The sequence below is a fragment of the Podarcis pityusensis genome, assembly GCF_964106645.2.
Source record: "Podarcis pityusensis genome assembly, chromosome: 4".
Classification (NCBI taxonomy): Eukaryota; Metazoa; Chordata; class Lepidosauria; order Squamata; family Lacertidae; genus Podarcis; species Podarcis pityusensis.
Window position 1 is genome coordinate 77,984,721 of NC_138027.1, and position 18,970 is coordinate 78,003,690.

Genomic DNA, 18,970 nt, shown 5'->3' on the forward strand with positions numbered 1-18,970 from the left:
ACCACTGTGGTCCTCTGGCATTGCACACCGTGAGGCATGACAACCAAGCCATTCAGTGACTTGTATGACATCCTGTCTGCTGCAGGGCCAATTTGCCCAAGATGAGGAGCAGCTCTCAGAGGGTGATTTGCAGGTTAGAGCCAATGTGGCAATATGCTAACCAATGCTATCGTGTCGGCTGTATTAGGTTTAATTTGGCCTTCCTTCCTATTGAAGTCAAGGAGGCTCCATTCTGCCCAGTGGGGTCAGCATTAGGCCTGGGCAATATATTGGCCCGAATATAAGCCGCACCGTTTTTTCCAAATTCCGACCATGAAAAGTGCAGCTTATATTCACGACCTTACAAAAAGAATCCAGTATGCAGCCATGAGTGTGGGGTAAACAGCGGCAGGAGCGCTGCGCAGCGACGCCCGCCCCACACGTAGCCCCCCATCCTCTCCCCCAAGGCCAGGAAGTGAGAAAGCGAGGAAGGGAGTGGCATATTCAGGTATTGTCTTTTTTTCTTTCTCCTCCAATACTTTTAAATGTGCGGCTTATATTCCGATGCGGCTTATATTTGGGCCAATACAGTACATCACCCGGGACCAATCTGAGGACCATCGTGCTCTGGCCCTCAAACCAAGGGGGGAACGAGCTGTGATGTGCCGTAGCTGATGCAGCACGTTCTTCAAAGGCTCCAAAGTGAAAAGGTTTGGGAAAGGTTGGATTGCAATGTAAACAGCAGAATCTGAATCTTCACTTAACTTTTTAAATGCACAAATCTTTATCCTAATTCATAACCTGAAAATTGCAGCTTAGCAAAATGAAACTGGTTGGGTTTTTTGGTTTTTTGTTTTCCAGTTCTACAAATGCTTTCTGATGCTTTTCCACTGCCAACCTGCTTCAGCGGCTGACGGAGAAACCACCTGTCAGTCAAAGGTCACAGTCATCCAACTGAACCAGAAAGCTGATGGTGGAACCACTAGGCAAGCGCTTCCCCAAATGGACGAGAAAATGGACCGCCTTCTGAGCCCAGAGTCAAGCCCAGAGCCTGTTTCAGACAGCCCGCCACAGATGTCCAAGGAAAATTCATTCTTGTGAACGAGTGAAAGCTGTTGCCTAATCCATCTATATCATATATGTTACAGTTTTATTGCCAGCTTGCTTTGTTTACCCCTAAGGAATCCGCTGTGCATTAAGCAGGAACAAAACGTGTTGCTATTAACTGTTTCTAACTCTGAATCAAGTAGGAATTATGTGATTATAGCACCCAAAAAAAAGAAAGAAAAAAAGACTGGTGCTCTAGATGTGCAAGGGAATAATGTATTATTGCTGCTTGAAGTTAACGGTAGATGCCTCAATGCCCATTCTGTTGGGGTTAGCTCCCTCCACCTCAGCTTCACAAAATTCTCATTCTAGATCTTTGTAACCTGATAAGCACTGACTGCTAGAATAGTTTTCAAATGTGTACTAAGTCACAGTATTAACTGGTTTTTTAAAGAGTAGTAAATATGCGCTAGCTCACACATCTGCTGGTTCATACTGAGGCTGGTAATAGGCTTTAAATATTCCGATTCACTTTCACAACACAAAATGTAGATCTCCCTTCTCAAGCAAGCACAGTGATTTAGTATCAGTCAGATTTGGAGGGGGCAGGGTTATAAAGAACATCATCATTGTTATTAAATGATGATGGGACAGCAACTTCATTTTAGCCAATATATGTGCACCAAGAGATAGCTCAGTTGGTTGAGCATGAGACTCTTAATCACAGGGTTGTGGGTTTGAGCCCCATGTTGGGCAAGAGATTCCTGCATGGGGGGACTAGACGACCCCCACAGTCTCTTCGAAATCTACATGTGAAGAGGCCACATGTACAAATAACCTACATATTTATGGTTTTAACTTTTAAAAAAACATATTGGCCCCAGGTTAGAAATCTACAGCTGTAACAGGAGACTTCATTTTAATTACTGTTCAAGTTATCCCTACCAGTATGTGCTTGCTACTGCTTTTGTAAAGCACACTCCCATGCCTAAGATGTCAACACGGACAACACTATCCTCAACCCTTGCTCACCGTTAGGTACCTGATGTGAATCTGTTTCCCACTTCCCCCTGCCTAATATGTATTTCTTAAAGGTGAAATAATGAAGGCACAAATGCAGACAATTCCAACAAGTGGGAGGCATCTAAAGAAACCGGTGAGGCTGCATAAGGAGCTTGAAGATGAGGTGAGATTTAAGGAGGGCATGTATTAAGAAATGAAAGAAAGGGAAATCACGAAGGAAGAGTATACACATGTAGCCAACAGTTGCAGGGGGAATGTCCGGGGTGGGGCAAAGCTCAGAAAGAAGCTCAGGCTTGGGGAAAAAGTTAAAAATAATTATAAAGATTTCTTCGGCTGTGTTTGAAGCAAGAGGAGGAACAAGCAAGTACAGTGGTACCTCTGGTTAAGAACTTAATTCGTTCCGGAGGTCCGTTCTTAACCTGAAACTGTTCTTAACCTGAGGTACCACTTTAGCTAATGGGGCCTCCTGCTGCCGCAAGATTTCTGTTCTCATCCTGAAGCAAAATTCTTAACCTGAGGTACTTGCGGATTAGCGGAGTCTGTAACCTGAAGCATTTGTAGCCCGAAGCGTTTGTAACCTGAGGTATCACTGTAGTAGGTTCTCTGCAGTGCCCAACCCGGCAATAGCAGAATGAATGATGCAAGAAGGAAGCTGCATCCCAAAATAGAAAAAGAGGTTGTAAGGGAACACCTAGTTACTTTAAATGAATTCAAATCTCCAGGGCCCAATGAGCTACACCCAAGGAGCTTGTGAATGTAATCTCAGAGCCTTCGTCTATAATCTTTGAGATTTCTTTGAGAACAGGTGAGGTCCCTACAGACTGGAGGTGGACAAATGTAGTCCCCATCTTCAAAAAGGGCAAAAGAAGAGGATTCAAGGAACTACTGAGTGGTCAAGTTGGGCATGTTCTATAGAATCATAAAACTGTAGAGTTGGAAATGACCACAAAGCCAATCTAGCCCAACCCCTTGCAATGCAGAAATCTTTTGCCCAATGTGGGGCGTGAACCTGTGACCCTGAGATTTAAGAGTCTCATGCTCTACTGAACTATCCCAGCAGTTTAGCCTGGAAAAGAGAAGACCGAGAGGAGATTATGATAACCATCTCCAAGTATCTTTGGGCTGTCACATGGAAAGCAGAGCAAGCTTGTTTTCTCATGCTGGGGAAGAGAAGGACCCGAAGTTCAAGTTACAAGAAAGGAGATTCTGACTCAACACCAGGAAAAACTTTCTAACTACAAGAACTGTTCAACAGTGGAACGGACTCCCTTGAAAGCTGATGGACTTTCCTTCCATTGTAGACTCTCATACATGGCAATGACAATCCATGCACCATTACACAGAATTATCTTCTACATCAGTGTAGGATTTGTCAGCCAAAAACAGTGCAATGTTCAGCTACCTATGTCACAAGCTTTTATCGCACAGCTATGTATTTAGGAATTTTAAACAATGGTTTGAAATTAGCTCAATAGCAGAAGATCAAACTCTTGGGATTTTGGGGTTTGTGTTGAAGTTCTTTTATCAGAATTAAATAAATGTTTAAGTTCGTTGTATGAATAGTAAATATAAATGGATATTAACGATTCTAAAAAAAAAGGAAGAAATTTAATTTGTCCTTGGCAATTTTAATTACTCAAGAGCTTTTCAACTTCCAGCATGTATCTTTGTGCAATGCAATTACACTATGTAATTAGCAAGATAATTAAAAAGTCATTTCCAGAAGATTGGAAGTACACAAGAATGTAATTTCATTTACCTTATTGTACCAACTGTTTAGTATGAAAGAAATAATATATTTTGAAAAGTGATTGGGATTCAGCTCAGCTTCTAGTTTAGCAAAAACTCGATTTTGAGAACATTTTGAATGCTGCATATTCCAGAAACTAAGCACTAACAATTCCTGCAACTTTCATCCAAAACTATGTAGTAGCCATAAAACTTCAAAATACATATGTACAAATGATCACAGCAATATTTGCAAAACCGTAAGTGTTCTGATTCCCACGTGGCAAACTGACCAGAGAAGTTCCACAACATGGAATCCTTTCACATTCTCTTCATTGGAGGAAAACTAATCTTTATGCACACCCATTGACATGAATCATAGCTGCTTTTTCCATTGAAATTAAAAAAAAACACCTGTAGACCTACATCTGTAAACGTTGGCAATATAATCACAAAAATTACCAATCGTTTCAAAATATCTACTGGTTCCCAGTCCAAGACTGGCATGTTTTATTTATAAGTTAAAAAAAGAAGTAAAAATAAGACCACACTAATTTGCCATTTTGCAGCAGATCTTTTGTGCAAAAATGATGTTCTAAACATGCTATCACAGACTTGTAGAGTTGAAATGGGCCCCTAGGGTAGTCTAGTTCAGTCCAGTCCCCTGCAATGCAGGAATCCCAACTAAATAATCCATGACAGATGGCCATCCAACCTCTGCTTTAAAACTTCCAAGGAAGAAGAGTGCACTACTTCTTGTAGTCTGTTCCACTGTTGAACAGCTCCTACTGTTGGCAAGTTCTTCCTGAGGTTTAGTTGTAACCTTGTAACTTGGATCCATTGGTTCCAGTAGTTTACACCTGGGTTTTCTTTTCCCCCTTGTTTTGAAGATGGGGACAACATTTGCCTGCCTCCAGTCTTCAGGGACCTCACCTGTTCTCCAAGAATTCTCAGAGATTATAGAAAGAGGCTCTGAGCTTACATTAGCAAGCGTCTTCAGCACCCTTGGGCGCAGCTCATCAAGCCCTGAAGATTCGAATTCATTTAAAGTGGCTAGGTGTTCCCTTACCACCTCTTTTGCTATGTTAGGCTGCAGCTCCCTCCTTGAATTGTTCTGTTATCACCAGGTTGGGCACTGCTTTCCTTTTGGGTGAAGACAGAGGCAAAGTAGGTGTTGAGCAATTCTGCCTTCTCCCTGTCACCCAATAGCATTACTCTGTCTTCTCCATACTGCCCCCTTATCTGAGCCAGGGGTTCTTCATGCACACAGTGAAACATCCTTGGAGCACATAGCTCATTCCCTAATTCCTAGAAGAGAAAGTAGCCCTGAAAGTTTTCAGATCTTGATATTTTCTAAGCTTATTTGAGAAGAACGTTTTTGTGGGTGCGTATGTGTGTGTGTGTGCACGCACACACACTAATAAAAGTTTGTTAGCATCATCTGTATCTTGGTTCCCACCACTGATTCAAACACTATTCCATCTAAGTCCATTACGTGCACAAACGTTTACATTATGCCACCTGACTACAGCTATGTTTTAGGCATGGCTTGTGATTCTCAAGCCTACACCTGCTTCTGGTGCTTAAATCTATTTTCATATCTATGTGGGGTTTTCTCTCTGTGTGCTTGTGTGTGTGCACACAGCAGTCTTACATAGCTATTTCATAATAGTATTGCTTGTTCCATCATGTCAGTTCTTGCACAAACAGGGAGCAGATATAGTGCTACCAAGAAGCTCTGTTGTATGTTTGTTATGTCATGTTACCTCTGGAACCCTTTAACAGGAATTCAATAAAATATTTTGTGGTTAGTTCACACATATTTTGCTTTCCTAAAGCCAAATTGCTTCCCAATCCTTCTTAGTCATAACACTTCTAGCAGGTGTTGGGGCAAGCATTATGTTAATTTCTGAGCACTGAGATTGGGTCTGATAAGCTACTAGCAGGTTATAAATCAAGCAGAGATGTTAATATGTCAGGCTTGGCGGAAATGCCTGCCTGGCAGATGTTTGTGCAGATGTGAGAAGGATCCTGAGTGGCCTTTGGAGAAATGTCATTGCAGTACAGATGCAGATTCTCCTATTTTCAAACTGAGTTCATCTTTACTTTAAAATGCATGCTGCAGTGATAACTTACGGCAAAGCTAGAAAACTGAAAGAGTGAAAGCATTGAAACATTCGTTAGTTAGAGGCCTACCAACAGATGGATTGACTAGCAGAAGAAGAAGAAGAAGAAGGAGAAGAGTTTGGATTTGATATCCCGCCTTTCACTCCCTTTAAGGAGTCTCAAAGTGGCTAACATTCTCCTTTCCCTTCCTCCCCCACAACAAACACTCTGTGAGGTGAGTGGGGCTGAGAGACTTCAAAGAAGTGTGACTGGCCCAAGGTCACCCAGCAGCTGCATGTGGAGGAGCGGAGACGCGAACCCTGTTCCCCAGATAACGAGACTACCGCTCTTAACCACTACACCACACTGGCTCTCACTAGCACACAATCAAGTGACATGAAAGCCAGCTCACACATGTATGTTCACCACTTACTTGATCGTAATATCAAGTCAATGTGAGGGTATTTGTGTGATAATGAATTGCACATATAAAGTAGCTTTCTTTACCAATTAGCTGTCACAGAGAGAACATCTCTCTCTCTCTCTCTTGTATCGGCTACCAAAACCAATACTTCTAAAAGTTATTAGAGATCAAAAGGTGAACACGCAAACAGAATTTAGTCCTAAATTCCAAATAGTCAGAGGAAAAAGCAGCTGCCAAAGCTTATTTTGAGTTTGCACTTCCATTAGCAACCATTTAACATAAGGCTCAAACACAGATGGGATGGGAAGGATGGGAAAACATCGACCTATTTCAAACACATTTCACACACACAAAAAACCACTTTGTTTTTGTAAACTACCTTAAAAGCTTTGTGCTACAGGGTAGCATACAAATGCCAGAAATAAAAATACAATAAGATGTACACTTGAGCAAATCTGGACCAATGACCATGGGAGTAAAATGGAGAAGGGAACAGGGTATGGACTGTGTTGCTGCAAAATGAGTCGTCCTCATCAGTGCTTAAAAAAAATTAGATGGGGAAGCGTAAGAGTTTTGGAGTGTTTCACACAGTAAGACTTTGCGAATGAGCTCCATGTCTTTATGAGAGCGCCTCTGTGCGGTATGTAACTTGGGCATCTGGTGATACATTAGTCCTCCTCTGGCACTACACACTTCACACACTCTGGGCGTGTGGACAAACAAGTAAAGAGTACACAGAGGCATATGGTTCTTCATTCCTACTTGTCACCTCCTAGCCATCTGAAAAGCTTCTCCTCAAAACCTACCCCTCTTTTATAATAAGAGATGTGGCCAGCTCCCACAATCCCAATGTTTCCGGCATTGGAAGCTATGACCTGCTTTCACTTTTCCAGGATGTGGGTATTAGCATTTCTGGTCCTGACCAGAGATAAGCACAGTGTCCATTTAGCGTCACATGCCTTGCAATTCAAACTGAGTTTTGCTATCTAGACCACGGATGTGAATGAGCAATTAGGACATGGGCTGAACTTTTATTTTTATTTCATCCACAAGAAACAATGAGCCTTTTAGCTCATTTGAAAATAGGTCAGTTTTAACATCCTTCCGTGTGTGTGTGTGTGTGTGTGTGTGTGTGTGTGTTATTGAAAATAAAGGTCTGTCGCATTATGACAAGTCCTCATTTATTTCATTCATTTATGCCGAAATTTGCCACCAAGAATATTCGTTCATAAATGTAAGGTTTTAGTATTGCAAATAACCCAGCAGGATCTTCTCTAATTTACATCCCTTGGCATTCACAACATCAGTTATTCCAGTCCGCCAGCATTAGCTTGAGTCAGCAATCTTCTGTGAGATTTGGTGATGTATAGTCACACTGAAAAATTCATCCCAGAAACATTTATGCTGACTGATAGCATCAGATGCTGATGTATGACTCTGCCCTCGACACTCATCTCTCAAATAAACAGTTATACAATTTCCACTTTCAAGCGCATTACATGGTTATCTGGTTATTGATGTGGTGTATGTTTCATATTCAGTGGTGACACAAGCATCAAATGTTTGCTTTCAGTTTTTACCTTTATTTTTCGTTAAGTGTGATTCCTGCGTCTATCTCCCTTTTATACTCAACTCTCCAGCTAGGGATCTGCATCAGGGGCAGATACAACTGTTGTACGCTCGCTTCTCCTATCCGATACAGCTGCCGCAGTTAAGATATTCCAAATATTACCACTCAACTGTGTCGGATGAGGCACTGGGGGAACAGCTAGGTTTAGTTCCTCTGTGCTTAACAGCGTTATCTGATTGGAGCTACTTGTGCACTGCTCTACCATGTAGATTTGGATCAGGGCCAGAGAGTTGTAAAAATAATCTGCAGTTCAGAGCCAAGAGCTAGGAAAAGCAGGTGTAAAAGCCATTATGTGTTCTTATCATAGGTTTGCTTTTTGTTCCTCTGAATATGGCTTGTATATTCAAAGTGTCCTGTTGGGCTTTCGTTGCACCTATCACTGTGGTGTCCCTGATGTCAGATGAGGTCACAAGACACAATTTCACCTTGCTGTGCCAACACATTCCATTCATACCCCCAATTAAACACAACTGAACCCAAGCAAGTCCTAGCCATACATGCACGATTTATGATAATGCACAGTTCCTTCTGATCAGTGTTTCACATTCTGAACACATGAGACATTTTCAAGGCATTGGTACAGTACAGGTCATAAAATGAAGACTGTTTTGTAACTCCAGCTCCACAAAGAACCTGCTGCTGGAATATTGGTTATACTAGTAGACTTTGACTTGGTTAATGCCTTCTGTGTCTACTGCTTATATAAATTTTGGAGTATACTTTAGTAATAAATGGTTTTAGACAAAGCTTTGTTTCTCCCAAGTCCTGCAGATACACAATCCTGGAAAGTTCATAAGACGTGTGTTTAATAGTATATATGGTACATTCCTCATTCCTACTTATTTGTTAAACAGCATGCCTTCTTCCATCCATCTCCAAATTAAATTTCATTACCACCACAGTCAAGCAACACATCCTAACCTTCAGCATATACTCTACAGATGCAGCTAATGAAGAAATCTACCAATAAACACACCTACCAATGAAACCTGAAGAAGGAGGGTTGGGTTGTATCTTTTCCTTGGTGTTCTCCTGAATGATATCCCAGAGCTGCCATATAAATTTGGGGTGGAGAATGTAAAATGGCTGTTTAGGATTCCTCCTGCGATGCAGTGCATAGGGAGTAAACAAGTTGTAGTCTGGCTGCTTAAACCACTGGTGGGAGAAAACAAAAAACAAACAAAAAACCAGACATTTTCTAGGGAGTGCTAAACACATACCAACCTGCATCTAAAGCATCACATTTGTCAGCTCCCTGTGGATATAAAAACACACCTTCAAGGCATAGAAGGAAGTGGATATGGATTTCTGCAACTCTTACTAGCATGTGTTGGGGTGCCCTGATGTCGCAGACAATTTAGATAGAGCAGCAGAACTGATACAGTTTTCAATGCCTGTTAATCAATCCCAACAAATATCTGGGCGTGCTCTACAACTGACTTTTAGATGACAAAGAACTGGGCTTTGCCACTAAGGTAGGTACAGCCAACCTGCATTCCTCCAGATGTTGCTGAACTCCCATCAGCCCTGGTTAGCATATCCAGGAGCTGGAGATGACGGGAGTTGCAGTTCAAGAACACCCACAAGCCCCCAAGTTACCAACCTCTTCTCTGGGAAGAACTAGAGCTCAGCAGACAAAACTCCAAATCTTATGTGAAGCTTTCCCATGGTAAACAAGCTGGGAGAACCATCAGGCAGCTCTTCTGCTATATGGTGAAACCTAGCCAATGTGTGTCCCTGTATGCGATGGCAGGTAAAAGGGAGTTAACTCTCTAGGGTGGGTTTAAACCAGTTGTGGGCAGGACTGTACCATGCTTAGTCCATGCTCTGGGTACAGGTCTTTCTGCTGGATGTCACAAGAGCTATGCTGGGCACATTGGATTGTGCAAATTAACTGAAACAAAGAATGTTTTCTATCTTACTCGTAATCCTGTACTCAAAACAAACACGAAAAGTCAGTTGATCATTATGGTGTCGGAAGCTTGCAGCCAACAGAAGGAATGATGTGCTCGCCACAATATATTGCGTTTCTACGAAAGAGAGCTATTCCAGAGCTGGAAAAGAGGTATCCTGACGGTACTGGGATATTGCAGGAGGACCTAGCCCCCTGTCACACATTGAAAGTGGTGAAGAAATTCATGCCAGAACTGCAAATACAGGTACATGATTGGCCAGGGAATTCCCTGAACGTAAATCCCATTGAGAATTTGTGGGCCATATGCAAACGTCGCCTCCGTGCTGTAGACTGTATGACTATGGAGAAGTCCAATCAGGCGCTGATTCAAGTGTGGTACAAGGATCTAAAAATCCACAGTGACTGTTCAAAACTAGTAGACTCCATGCCAAACCGTGTTCAAATGCTGCTTAAAAATAACAGAGGTCATATCCGTTACTAATGTACGTATATGTGAGTTTTGTACATGTAGATGTGAGTTTTGCACAATAAACTACATTGTTTGTTTCAATTAATTTGCACAAGGGTGTAGTAGGCTTGCAGGCAGTGGGATGATACGTACAGGAATTGTGCTACAGCATTTTACTCCCAGGTAGGACAGGACCCCCCCCTTGCTTTCCATAATTCTATATGCAGACCCCACACCCCACCCACACAAGAAGGGAAAAAAAGCCCAAGTGCAACACAGTTACTCCAGATTTCTTTGCATGTTTACAACTCCCGCAAGTTGTTTGCATTATTTAAACTCCTGCAAACTTAAATTTTCATAAGGTATGCCGGTGGCAGCACTTGAGCTACAGAAATGAATTTTGGCAGAGAGAAGAGAAGGAAAATAATCACAGGTGGCCAGGCACTTAGATCAGGATGACTGAGTTAACAAGCACCAGGTGATGTGGGGACAGGGAGGTGGGAGGACTTGAAGGTGCTACAAGGAAGGAAGGTTGTGCAAGGCCATAGTAACAGGAAAAACTTGCAGACACTGGTCACGTAGCTCAAGTGGTAGATCATCTGTTTTGCATGCCAAAGGCCACCAACACCTCCAATTAGGCCAAGGAATGTCTCCTGCCTGAAACACTGGACAGATGCTGCCGGTCAGTACATGCAATGCTGAGTTAGATAGACCAATGATCTGACTTGGTATAATAATAATAATTTTTATTAATTATATCCTGCCCATCTGGCTGGGTTTCCCTAGCCACCCTGGGCAGCTATAAGGCAGTTTCCTGTGTTCTGTGCAATAAGACGGCTCCCTCTAGTGTCAAGAGATGAAATATTCATAATAAAGCTGGCAAATTTTTTAATTCCACAATAAATTTTAAACACACATTCTCTGTGTGGGTGTGTTATTCTCTGCTCCCCTGTAAACTGCAGAAATTATAGCAATACATTCTGCTGCTCCCATGTATAATATCAACCGGCATATTATATCCAAAAAGCTGTGGAAAAGAATAAAATGGGCAGCAGAAGAGTTAGATGGAAATGGTGAGAGAGGGATTGACAGGCAGGGAGCGTCCGTTGTGAAGAGACAGTTAAGGGAGCTGATTAAAAAGGAGCAGGAATTATCTGCTAGTCAAGATTGCAGGTGGAAAAAGAAGGCAGATAGGCTGAGCCTGTTTATTAGGTTATTTCCCATTCTTTATTGCTTGTTCCATAGTTAAGCTCCTAAAACGACAACACAAGCTTGTTCAAATATTTAATGTGCTCTGATTAGGGTGGTTTTCATGGAAACGTATCTCTCATCTAGATATGGGGTAGGAATTTGGTTTGCTTCAGTTTGGAAGCAAAACCATTTTTAGATTTATTGTGCTGCCCCAAGCAGCGCTAAGCAGTAGCACAGAAGTCCTCTGTAGTATTTCCTAGTTATAGGCTTCCTGCGATGGGAAATCTGTGACCTGGGAACACTCGCACAGTTTGAAAAAGGGCATTGTTGAACCTAGTTGCTTTTAAACGAGGAGGTTGCAATGGGTGCTGAACTCATCCTGGCTGCTGACTTACCACAGTCAGATCTGCAGAATAGGGTGCAGGATCCCAAGCGACTAGAGTAACATCTTTATATAAGGGGTTGTCAGTGAACTGGTGCTTAGGATTGGTAAGAATCTGCAAAATACAAAACACACACAAACACACATATTCAAAACATTTCCAAATGATTATGAAACATCCTCATAAGATCAAGCAATGGCATTACCTCTCAACATACTACCCCCCCTTAAAAAAACGCTCAGCCTTTTTTGGGGGGGTTGGGAGTATAACTTGGGGAAAGTTCTGAGGACTGGACAGAGGAGCCTAGAGGGCCACAATCAGCCCTGGGTCTAAAATTCTCCATCCCTGCAGTGTAGGGTTGCCATATTTTGAAGAGCAAAAAAAGACGATGAAGAGTTTGGATTTGAGTTTGGATTTGATATCCCGCTTTATCACTACCCTAAGGTGTCTCAAAGTGGCTAACATTCTCCTTTTCCTTCCTCCCCCACAACAAACACCCTGTGAGGTGAGTGGGGCTGAGAGACTTCAAAGAAGTGTGACTGGCCCAAGGTCACCCAGCAGCTGCATGTGGAGGAGCGGGGAAGCGAACCCGGTTCACCAGATTACGAGTCCACCGCTCTTAACCACTACACCACACTGGCTCTCTGGATGCAATGACGGCACTCATTTTAAATATGCCTACGATATGCAGGCTATCAAAGCTGTGATATATTGCTGAGGGGGGCAGGAGAAGAGAAGAGGAAAGCAATTTCTGTCCAGGTGTTTTTTGTTAAATTTGACCAAATGTCTCTGGCTATACTTTCGTGATGACATAGAGTGGTAGGCATGGAACATGTGATCTGCTGTGCACATCTTGCACCCACCTGACGTAAAAGAATTATTGGATTGACAGACTGCGAGGCACAGGTTGTTATTATCCTCAATTCAAAGATAAGGAAACAAAAAATCAAAACACGGTCCTTACAAATAAACCTTCATTTTGAAAAGTAAACATACAATGTGTCCACCACAAGAGGGCACTGCATATCTATCTATAACACACACACACACACACACACACACACACACACACACGAGTGCTACCTCAGTTTTCGAGCATCTCGGAAGCTGAACATTTCGGTTTTCGAACACCGAAAAACTGGAAGTAATTGCCTCGGAAGTCGAACTGCTTCCGCTGCAAGTTTTTTTCCAATTTTCTCCATTGACTTTGCAGTAAGCCATTTGTGCCTCGGTTGTCAAACGTTTCGGAAGTCGAATGGTCTTCGGGAACAGATTACGTTTGACAACCGAGGTACTACTGCATATACATGTATATAGATGGACAGGTTGTGTGTGTGTGTGTGTGTGTGTGTGTTTGTGTTTGTTTCCTTCAGTATAGTCATGCAACTTTGTCAAACACCGCATCTGTCAGGACTGGTCGTTGTCCTCTTCAGATCACCACACAAATGCTTCTTGTTCTTTTATAAAACTTTTTATTGCGTATTAACAAAACAATCTTATAAACGGTCCTTAACTATTATTCCTCAGAGTCACTTACAGTGGTACCTCGCAAGACGAATGCCTCGCAAGACAAAAAACTCGCTAGACGAAAGGGTTTTTTGTTTTTTGAGCTGCTTTGCAAGATGATTTTCCCTATGGGCTTGCTTCGCAAGACGGAAACGTCTTGCAAGTTTGTTTCCTTTTTCTTAACACCGTTAATACAGTTGCGACTTGACTTCGAGGAGCAACTCATAGAACGCGGTGTGGTAGCCTTTATTGAGGTTTTTAAAGACTTTGGTGATTTTTGAAGCTTTTCCAAAACTTTCCCGACACTGTGCTTCGCAAGACGAAAACAATCGCAAGACGACAAAACTCGCGGAACGAATTAATTTCGTCTTGCGAGGCACCACTGTATTTTAGATACCTTCTGAGCTCTGCTTCTCCGTGACCAGCCACTCTCAAAATGGCGAAGACACCCTTCCCTTCGCTTTCCCGCTCTTTTTTCTAACCTCCTGGCTAGAGCTGGCTTGCATCTCCCCTCCTCCGAATCTGAGCTAGAACTTAACCTTTGCCTTTCCTGTGAACAGCCGGTCCCTCCCTGTTGTTCCTCTTGCTCTCTTCTATTAGATTCACTGCTCTCCTTACCCACTTGGGGAATGCTTTCTCCCTCTGAGAAACTGGAAACTTCTAACTCTTCCCTGACAGCATCTATATTGTTTCCACCTCCCACGCCTTCCTTATTTGTTGTTGTTGTTGTTTTGCACTATCAACCACCTCAGTTGAACATGGTATCACCATAACTGTGCAACATTACCGCAGTTCTTTTGTAGATTGTAGACTGTTTCATCTTATATTAATGTTGCATTTTTAGTTAGCTGTGACCTGCCCTGGGAAGGACGAGTAAGAAGCCTAATAAATAAATATTGTTTCGTATAAAACTACAAAAAAAGAATTAGGAGAGGCTTAGACCAAGAGTTTATGAACGTTTTTCTCAACAGGCCACTTGGACATTTCCGAGGGTCTTGGCGGAGCACTTAATGATTTGTCTCCCTGTTGTAGCAATTGCAATAACAGGGCATCATAGAGTTGGATCATGAGGGTCATTGAGTCCTACCCCCCTGCAAGGAAAAAATATTTTGCCCAACATGGGGCTCGAACCCACAACCACCCTTATATGAAGAGTCTCATGCACTGCCAGCGGAACTAGCAAGATACTGTATGATATCTCATTGTACTTTTATTGCTTCTTTTATTTCTTATCTAGTGTGGTTTATTGTATTGCTATTTGAACCCCCATATAATTCACACTGCTACATAATAAAATGAAATACAATTGAAGAAACAATGAAAATAAAAACAAAAATCAATGAGCATATTTAATACGATGGATACTCCGTCTAAAACCACAAATCCAAACACACCAGCAACCACCTGAATAAAAAGCTTGTGGGGCACTGGTACCCCATGGACCACAGTTTGGGAACCCCGTGGAGGCAGGGGAAAGGGACAAAAGACAAGGAGCTATAGCACCTAATCCATCACCTGTCTCCTCCCTTTGGTATGTAATCTTTGGGAAGCACTGCTGGGCATGTTAACAGTTCCCAGCAATGATGAAAGCTGGGGCCTGTTATTTAAAATCAAAGCAGAATTGCCCAGGATTTCTGGTTCAGTTCTAGGAGGAGTTGCAACATACGGAAAACAATACAAGTATGCAGATGTTCAAGTGCCTTACTTGGGAATTAATGATGCGCATGGTTGTTTTATTTCCGACATCTTTTTCATATCCGTTTGTTGGAGCAGAGTTGAATCGCAAGACGGCATCATGGGAGTCTATAAAGTCAGAGGAAAGGACATTCAAGTGAGTAACCGAAAAGAGTCATCGTGTAGTACAATCATCTGCATGTTTACTTGGAAGTAAGCATCGACCCCTTCCTGCTGGGCTCCAAGAACCACTGTAGTCAGCACACATGAAGGGAGCAAGCAAGGGAATAAAATGAGTAGCATCAGTGACAAGAAACCCCGGCTCTTCACAAGCAAGCTGTGAGCAACTTCTGCTGAGAACTGATTTCCTGTGTGGTATCTTGGCACTTGGACAAGGAATGAATGTGTAAAGAACACAGTAGCTGAAGGAGTCAAAATATGCTTGGTTGTTTTTTTGGGTTTTTTGAGAGAGAGAGGTTTGCTGTTATTTACACTGGGATGAAATCCCCTCTCCCCTAAACCACTTTCCATAAAATATTCTCATGAAAACTGAGAGGTGGCGGCAAGTTTCTGCTGCTTTTGTGGTGGTGGTAGTGATTTTTTTAAAATAATGGATTTGAAAATTTAAGTGCAGTGCTGGCCACATCAAGCAGGTTGGCATAGCACAAGAAGCCTACAGCAAGGATTTCTCTATTTTTTTCTGGAGAATCCTGAGCCTGTACAGAAGGCAGAGAATTTCCATCTTTGGACTCAGTTCCAAACTGATGCAGAGGTCTGTTCCCTCTCTGATAATTACAAGGAAAAATGTTTGGTGGATGAAAAATGAAGCTCTTTTATGCCCCCAATTGCTCTTACTGGGTTCATTTATGCCTGCAATAGTTGTAGGAGCAGTCCAGTTTTTACTGGGGTTCTGTTTTACCCTAGATTTGCTGTTTTCCAAATGTTCATTCCAATCTTGCTGGACGCCCAGGGGTTGTTTCATCTTCCCACACTTTTTGTGTGTTTTGCTTGACCCTGTTGGAAAGATCTTAGACACACCACTCTGGATTGGGAGCTATGGGGAAATGCTGTGGTGTTCTGGAATCAAATTAGATGGGTGTTAAAATAAGGAAGGGGTCTAGAAATCAGTATGTTTGAAATCACTTTATTACTAATTGCTTAATTAGTACTTGCTTTGTCAATCACTCCACATTCTTTTTTCTTATTTGAATTGCCTGGTACTTTCTTCTATTTTGAATTGCTGTGTTTTGCAAATTGCTTTGAGCACACCAATTGCTTCCCATTCATTATATATCAATAAAGTGTTTAATTTCTTTCATTCACAGTCTGAGTCTGTGGTCCTTCTCACTGGCTATGCTTCTCCCTTGCCCACCTACTGAGTTGCAGAAGTGCAAGCTGGAACCCTAGATGAAGAGCAGCTTCTTGCTGCATTCAATGGGGCCGATTTCTTAAAAGTGTTTTTTTTTTTAACCTGCCCCTCCAATGAATAGGATATTCCGTTAAAGGAATCTGGGGGTCTGGATCTCGTCTGAAGCCCGGAGAGGGACGAGGGCCATGCCAAGACCCCTGGGAACCCCAGGGGTGAGCACCAGTCAATATACACTGACGGAGATCCCCCTGTTGGTTGTTTACCCTTCCAGGCTTCCTGCAGGGTGGGGCAGGAGCCAGATATAGTTTGATACCAATGCCTAAGCAAATACCTGTCACATTTGTATATTTTAATAAACTTGTGGCCAGAATTTGCTCATTAACATTTAAACTAAATTTTGTCTCCACTGTGTCTTTATTTCCATTCAGGATGGGTTTTGGGGCTCGAAGCACAAGTGCAATCTCTGAGTGGAATTCTATATATAACTTACACAAGAATTAAGTCCCACTGAAACAAAATGGACCTACTGCTGACTAGACATGCAAAGTCTTGCACTCTAAATAATAGTATCTGAAGATTAGCGATGAATGCAAACAGAATATTGCTCTGCTACAACAAAAACTCTTGACTGCAGGCCATTTTAGACAAGCTCACTTGCCCTACACCTGATGTCACCTGATGGACCAGGTAAAAGAGGTTTGGCCAGACACCGACCATCAGTTTATGGTTGGGTCTTCAAAAGCCCTGTGCATAGTGATTTACAAGACCCAACCATCAGCTGATTGCCGTCATGTTGCAGGCTGTGCCTTTGTCTGCTGTTTGATTTCAAACCTCGTGGGCAAAAACATGTCACCTAATGTTACTGTAACATCATGTGATTGGTAGGTGCTGCAGTCCCACTCAACTGTCAAACTTGGCCCTAGGATGGGGGGGAATAACAATGTATTCTGTTGGTCAGGTCCAGTTCCTTGCCCCTCCTTTACTGTTACACTTAACAGTGCCATGCTTGCAAGGACAATAAATGGTAATATCTACTTGCCAATTGGTTTCCAGCAGCGTTCGATATTCGCCAGGTGCGTTTTGCACCTGGCTATTGGCCACTTGCAACCAAGTGAAGATTCCTAGGTGCCACGATGGCACTTGAAGTCTCTACCATCTGGAAGTGCATGCTTGGGGATCCTTGGATCTTGCCTGTTTTCACACATTAGCAACATATCCTGTAGAATTCTATCCAATCAGAATGAATTTCAGGAACCAAAAAGTTATATTGAAAAATACGACTTTTCAGCCGTCTGGTCCTAAAATGGCAACTAGGCATTCTGTTTAGGTGACTGTAACCCTGGTTTAAGGAGCCATTTGGTACATAGCTTATAGATCTGAATTTCTAATTCTGGTCACCAGCCTACTTTTCTTCCTTTAGCACATTTGCAATTTGATAACTTCTACTTTAGAAGCAATGTTGTTAGAAAATTCTAAGCTGTGAATAACCACAACAAATCCAAAGTTTCCTGCAGACCAAGTGCTAGCAGATGTTACATCTACAGTTAAAAAAACCTCACAACCCTGTATAAAATGGCATTACTCTTAAGTTTAGTATTACATTCCGTTTCAGATTTATGATATGGACGTTTGAGAAACTGTCCTGGAAAACCACCTCAGGTTACAAGAACGCCATGTCCTAGAATCGTATCGTAAAAAAACAACAATGCTATTCTGCTTAAAACAGCTCACTATAAAAGCATCTGGACTCTCAAAAAACATATTCAGGCCTGCTGCATATATCCCTTTTTGTAAAAACCACACTTTCAACGCTCAGAAGTAAAACCTAAATATCACATTTCTAGCACAAAAACAGAAGGGGGCGCCCAAAGTCTACTGATACATCTGGAGATCTAAGACTTGTCATGTCTTGGTTTGCTCTGCCTTGCTAGTTAACCAGGCTGTGTTCCTTTGAAGACCTCAAGGTCCCATCATCAGTTGACCCCTGCCCACTTTCAGCCCATATTACTGCTTCATGTTACAATCCTTGGATCCCGGACCTATGATCATGCTTCCTGAGAGTGTCGCACTGCAGAACAGTCACTATCAACCAGAGAAGGAAGTATTAAAGCAGGACTTTCTTACCAAATGGCATTGTCTGATAACCCCAGACTTTTATCTTCTTTCTACTGATAAGAGTCTGGCCACTACTACAGGCATAGTTTGCATTCTGTTCTTCGACCTCCAAGTGCAGGGTAGGGGAATACATTTTCAGATTTTTGGTTTTTTAAATGACATTCAGGTTTCTAGGTAGTGTGAAAATACAGTGGTACCTCCGGTTGCGGACAGGAGATATGGTCGGATCCTGAGGTTTTCGCAACAAGAGGTGCCTGTTCTGCACATGCGCGCGGTGCAGTAGAGCGCTTCTGCGCATGTGGTGAAACCTGGAAAAATACTTCCGGGTTTGCTGCATGCGTATCCTGAAGGATACATAACCAGAGGTGCTCGTAAGTAGAGGTACCAATGTACCCCCAATAATTCCAGATCATCCTGGTGTTTCCCACTGCC

At 42.4% G+C, this 18,970-nt stretch overlaps 2 protein-coding genes across 18 annotated transcripts in view; one reads left to right on the forward strand and one right to left on the reverse strand.

The window, feature by feature from the left end:
- The window catches only part of LOC308475808 (parapinopsin-like), a 51,613-nt gene extending 46,018 nt beyond the window's left edge, over positions 1-5,595 (forward strand). The window contains exon 5 of the mRNA XM_081003218.1: positions 841-5,595. Within this exon, the coding sequence (XP_080859344.1) occupies positions 841-1,080 (240 nt within the window). The 3' untranslated portion in view covers positions 1,081-5,595. The remainder of the gene's footprint in view (positions 1-840) is intronic.
- Positions 1-18,970, reverse strand: part of ST6GAL2 (ST6 beta-galactoside alpha-2,6-sialyltransferase 2) — a 95,646-nt gene that overhangs the window by 16,671 nt on the left and 60,005 nt on the right. For all 17 annotated transcript variants that reach the window (XM_081003094.1, XM_081003090.1, XM_081003089.1 and 14 more), the window contains 3 exons: positions 15,086-15,183; positions 11,887-11,988; positions 8,918-9,092 (listed from right to left, as the gene is read on the reverse strand). In XM_081003094.1, coding sequence (XP_080859220.1) covers positions 8,918-9,092; positions 11,887-11,988; positions 15,086-15,183 — 375 coding nt within the window. The remainder of the gene's footprint in view (positions 1-8,917; positions 9,093-11,886; positions 11,989-15,085; positions 15,184-18,970) is intronic.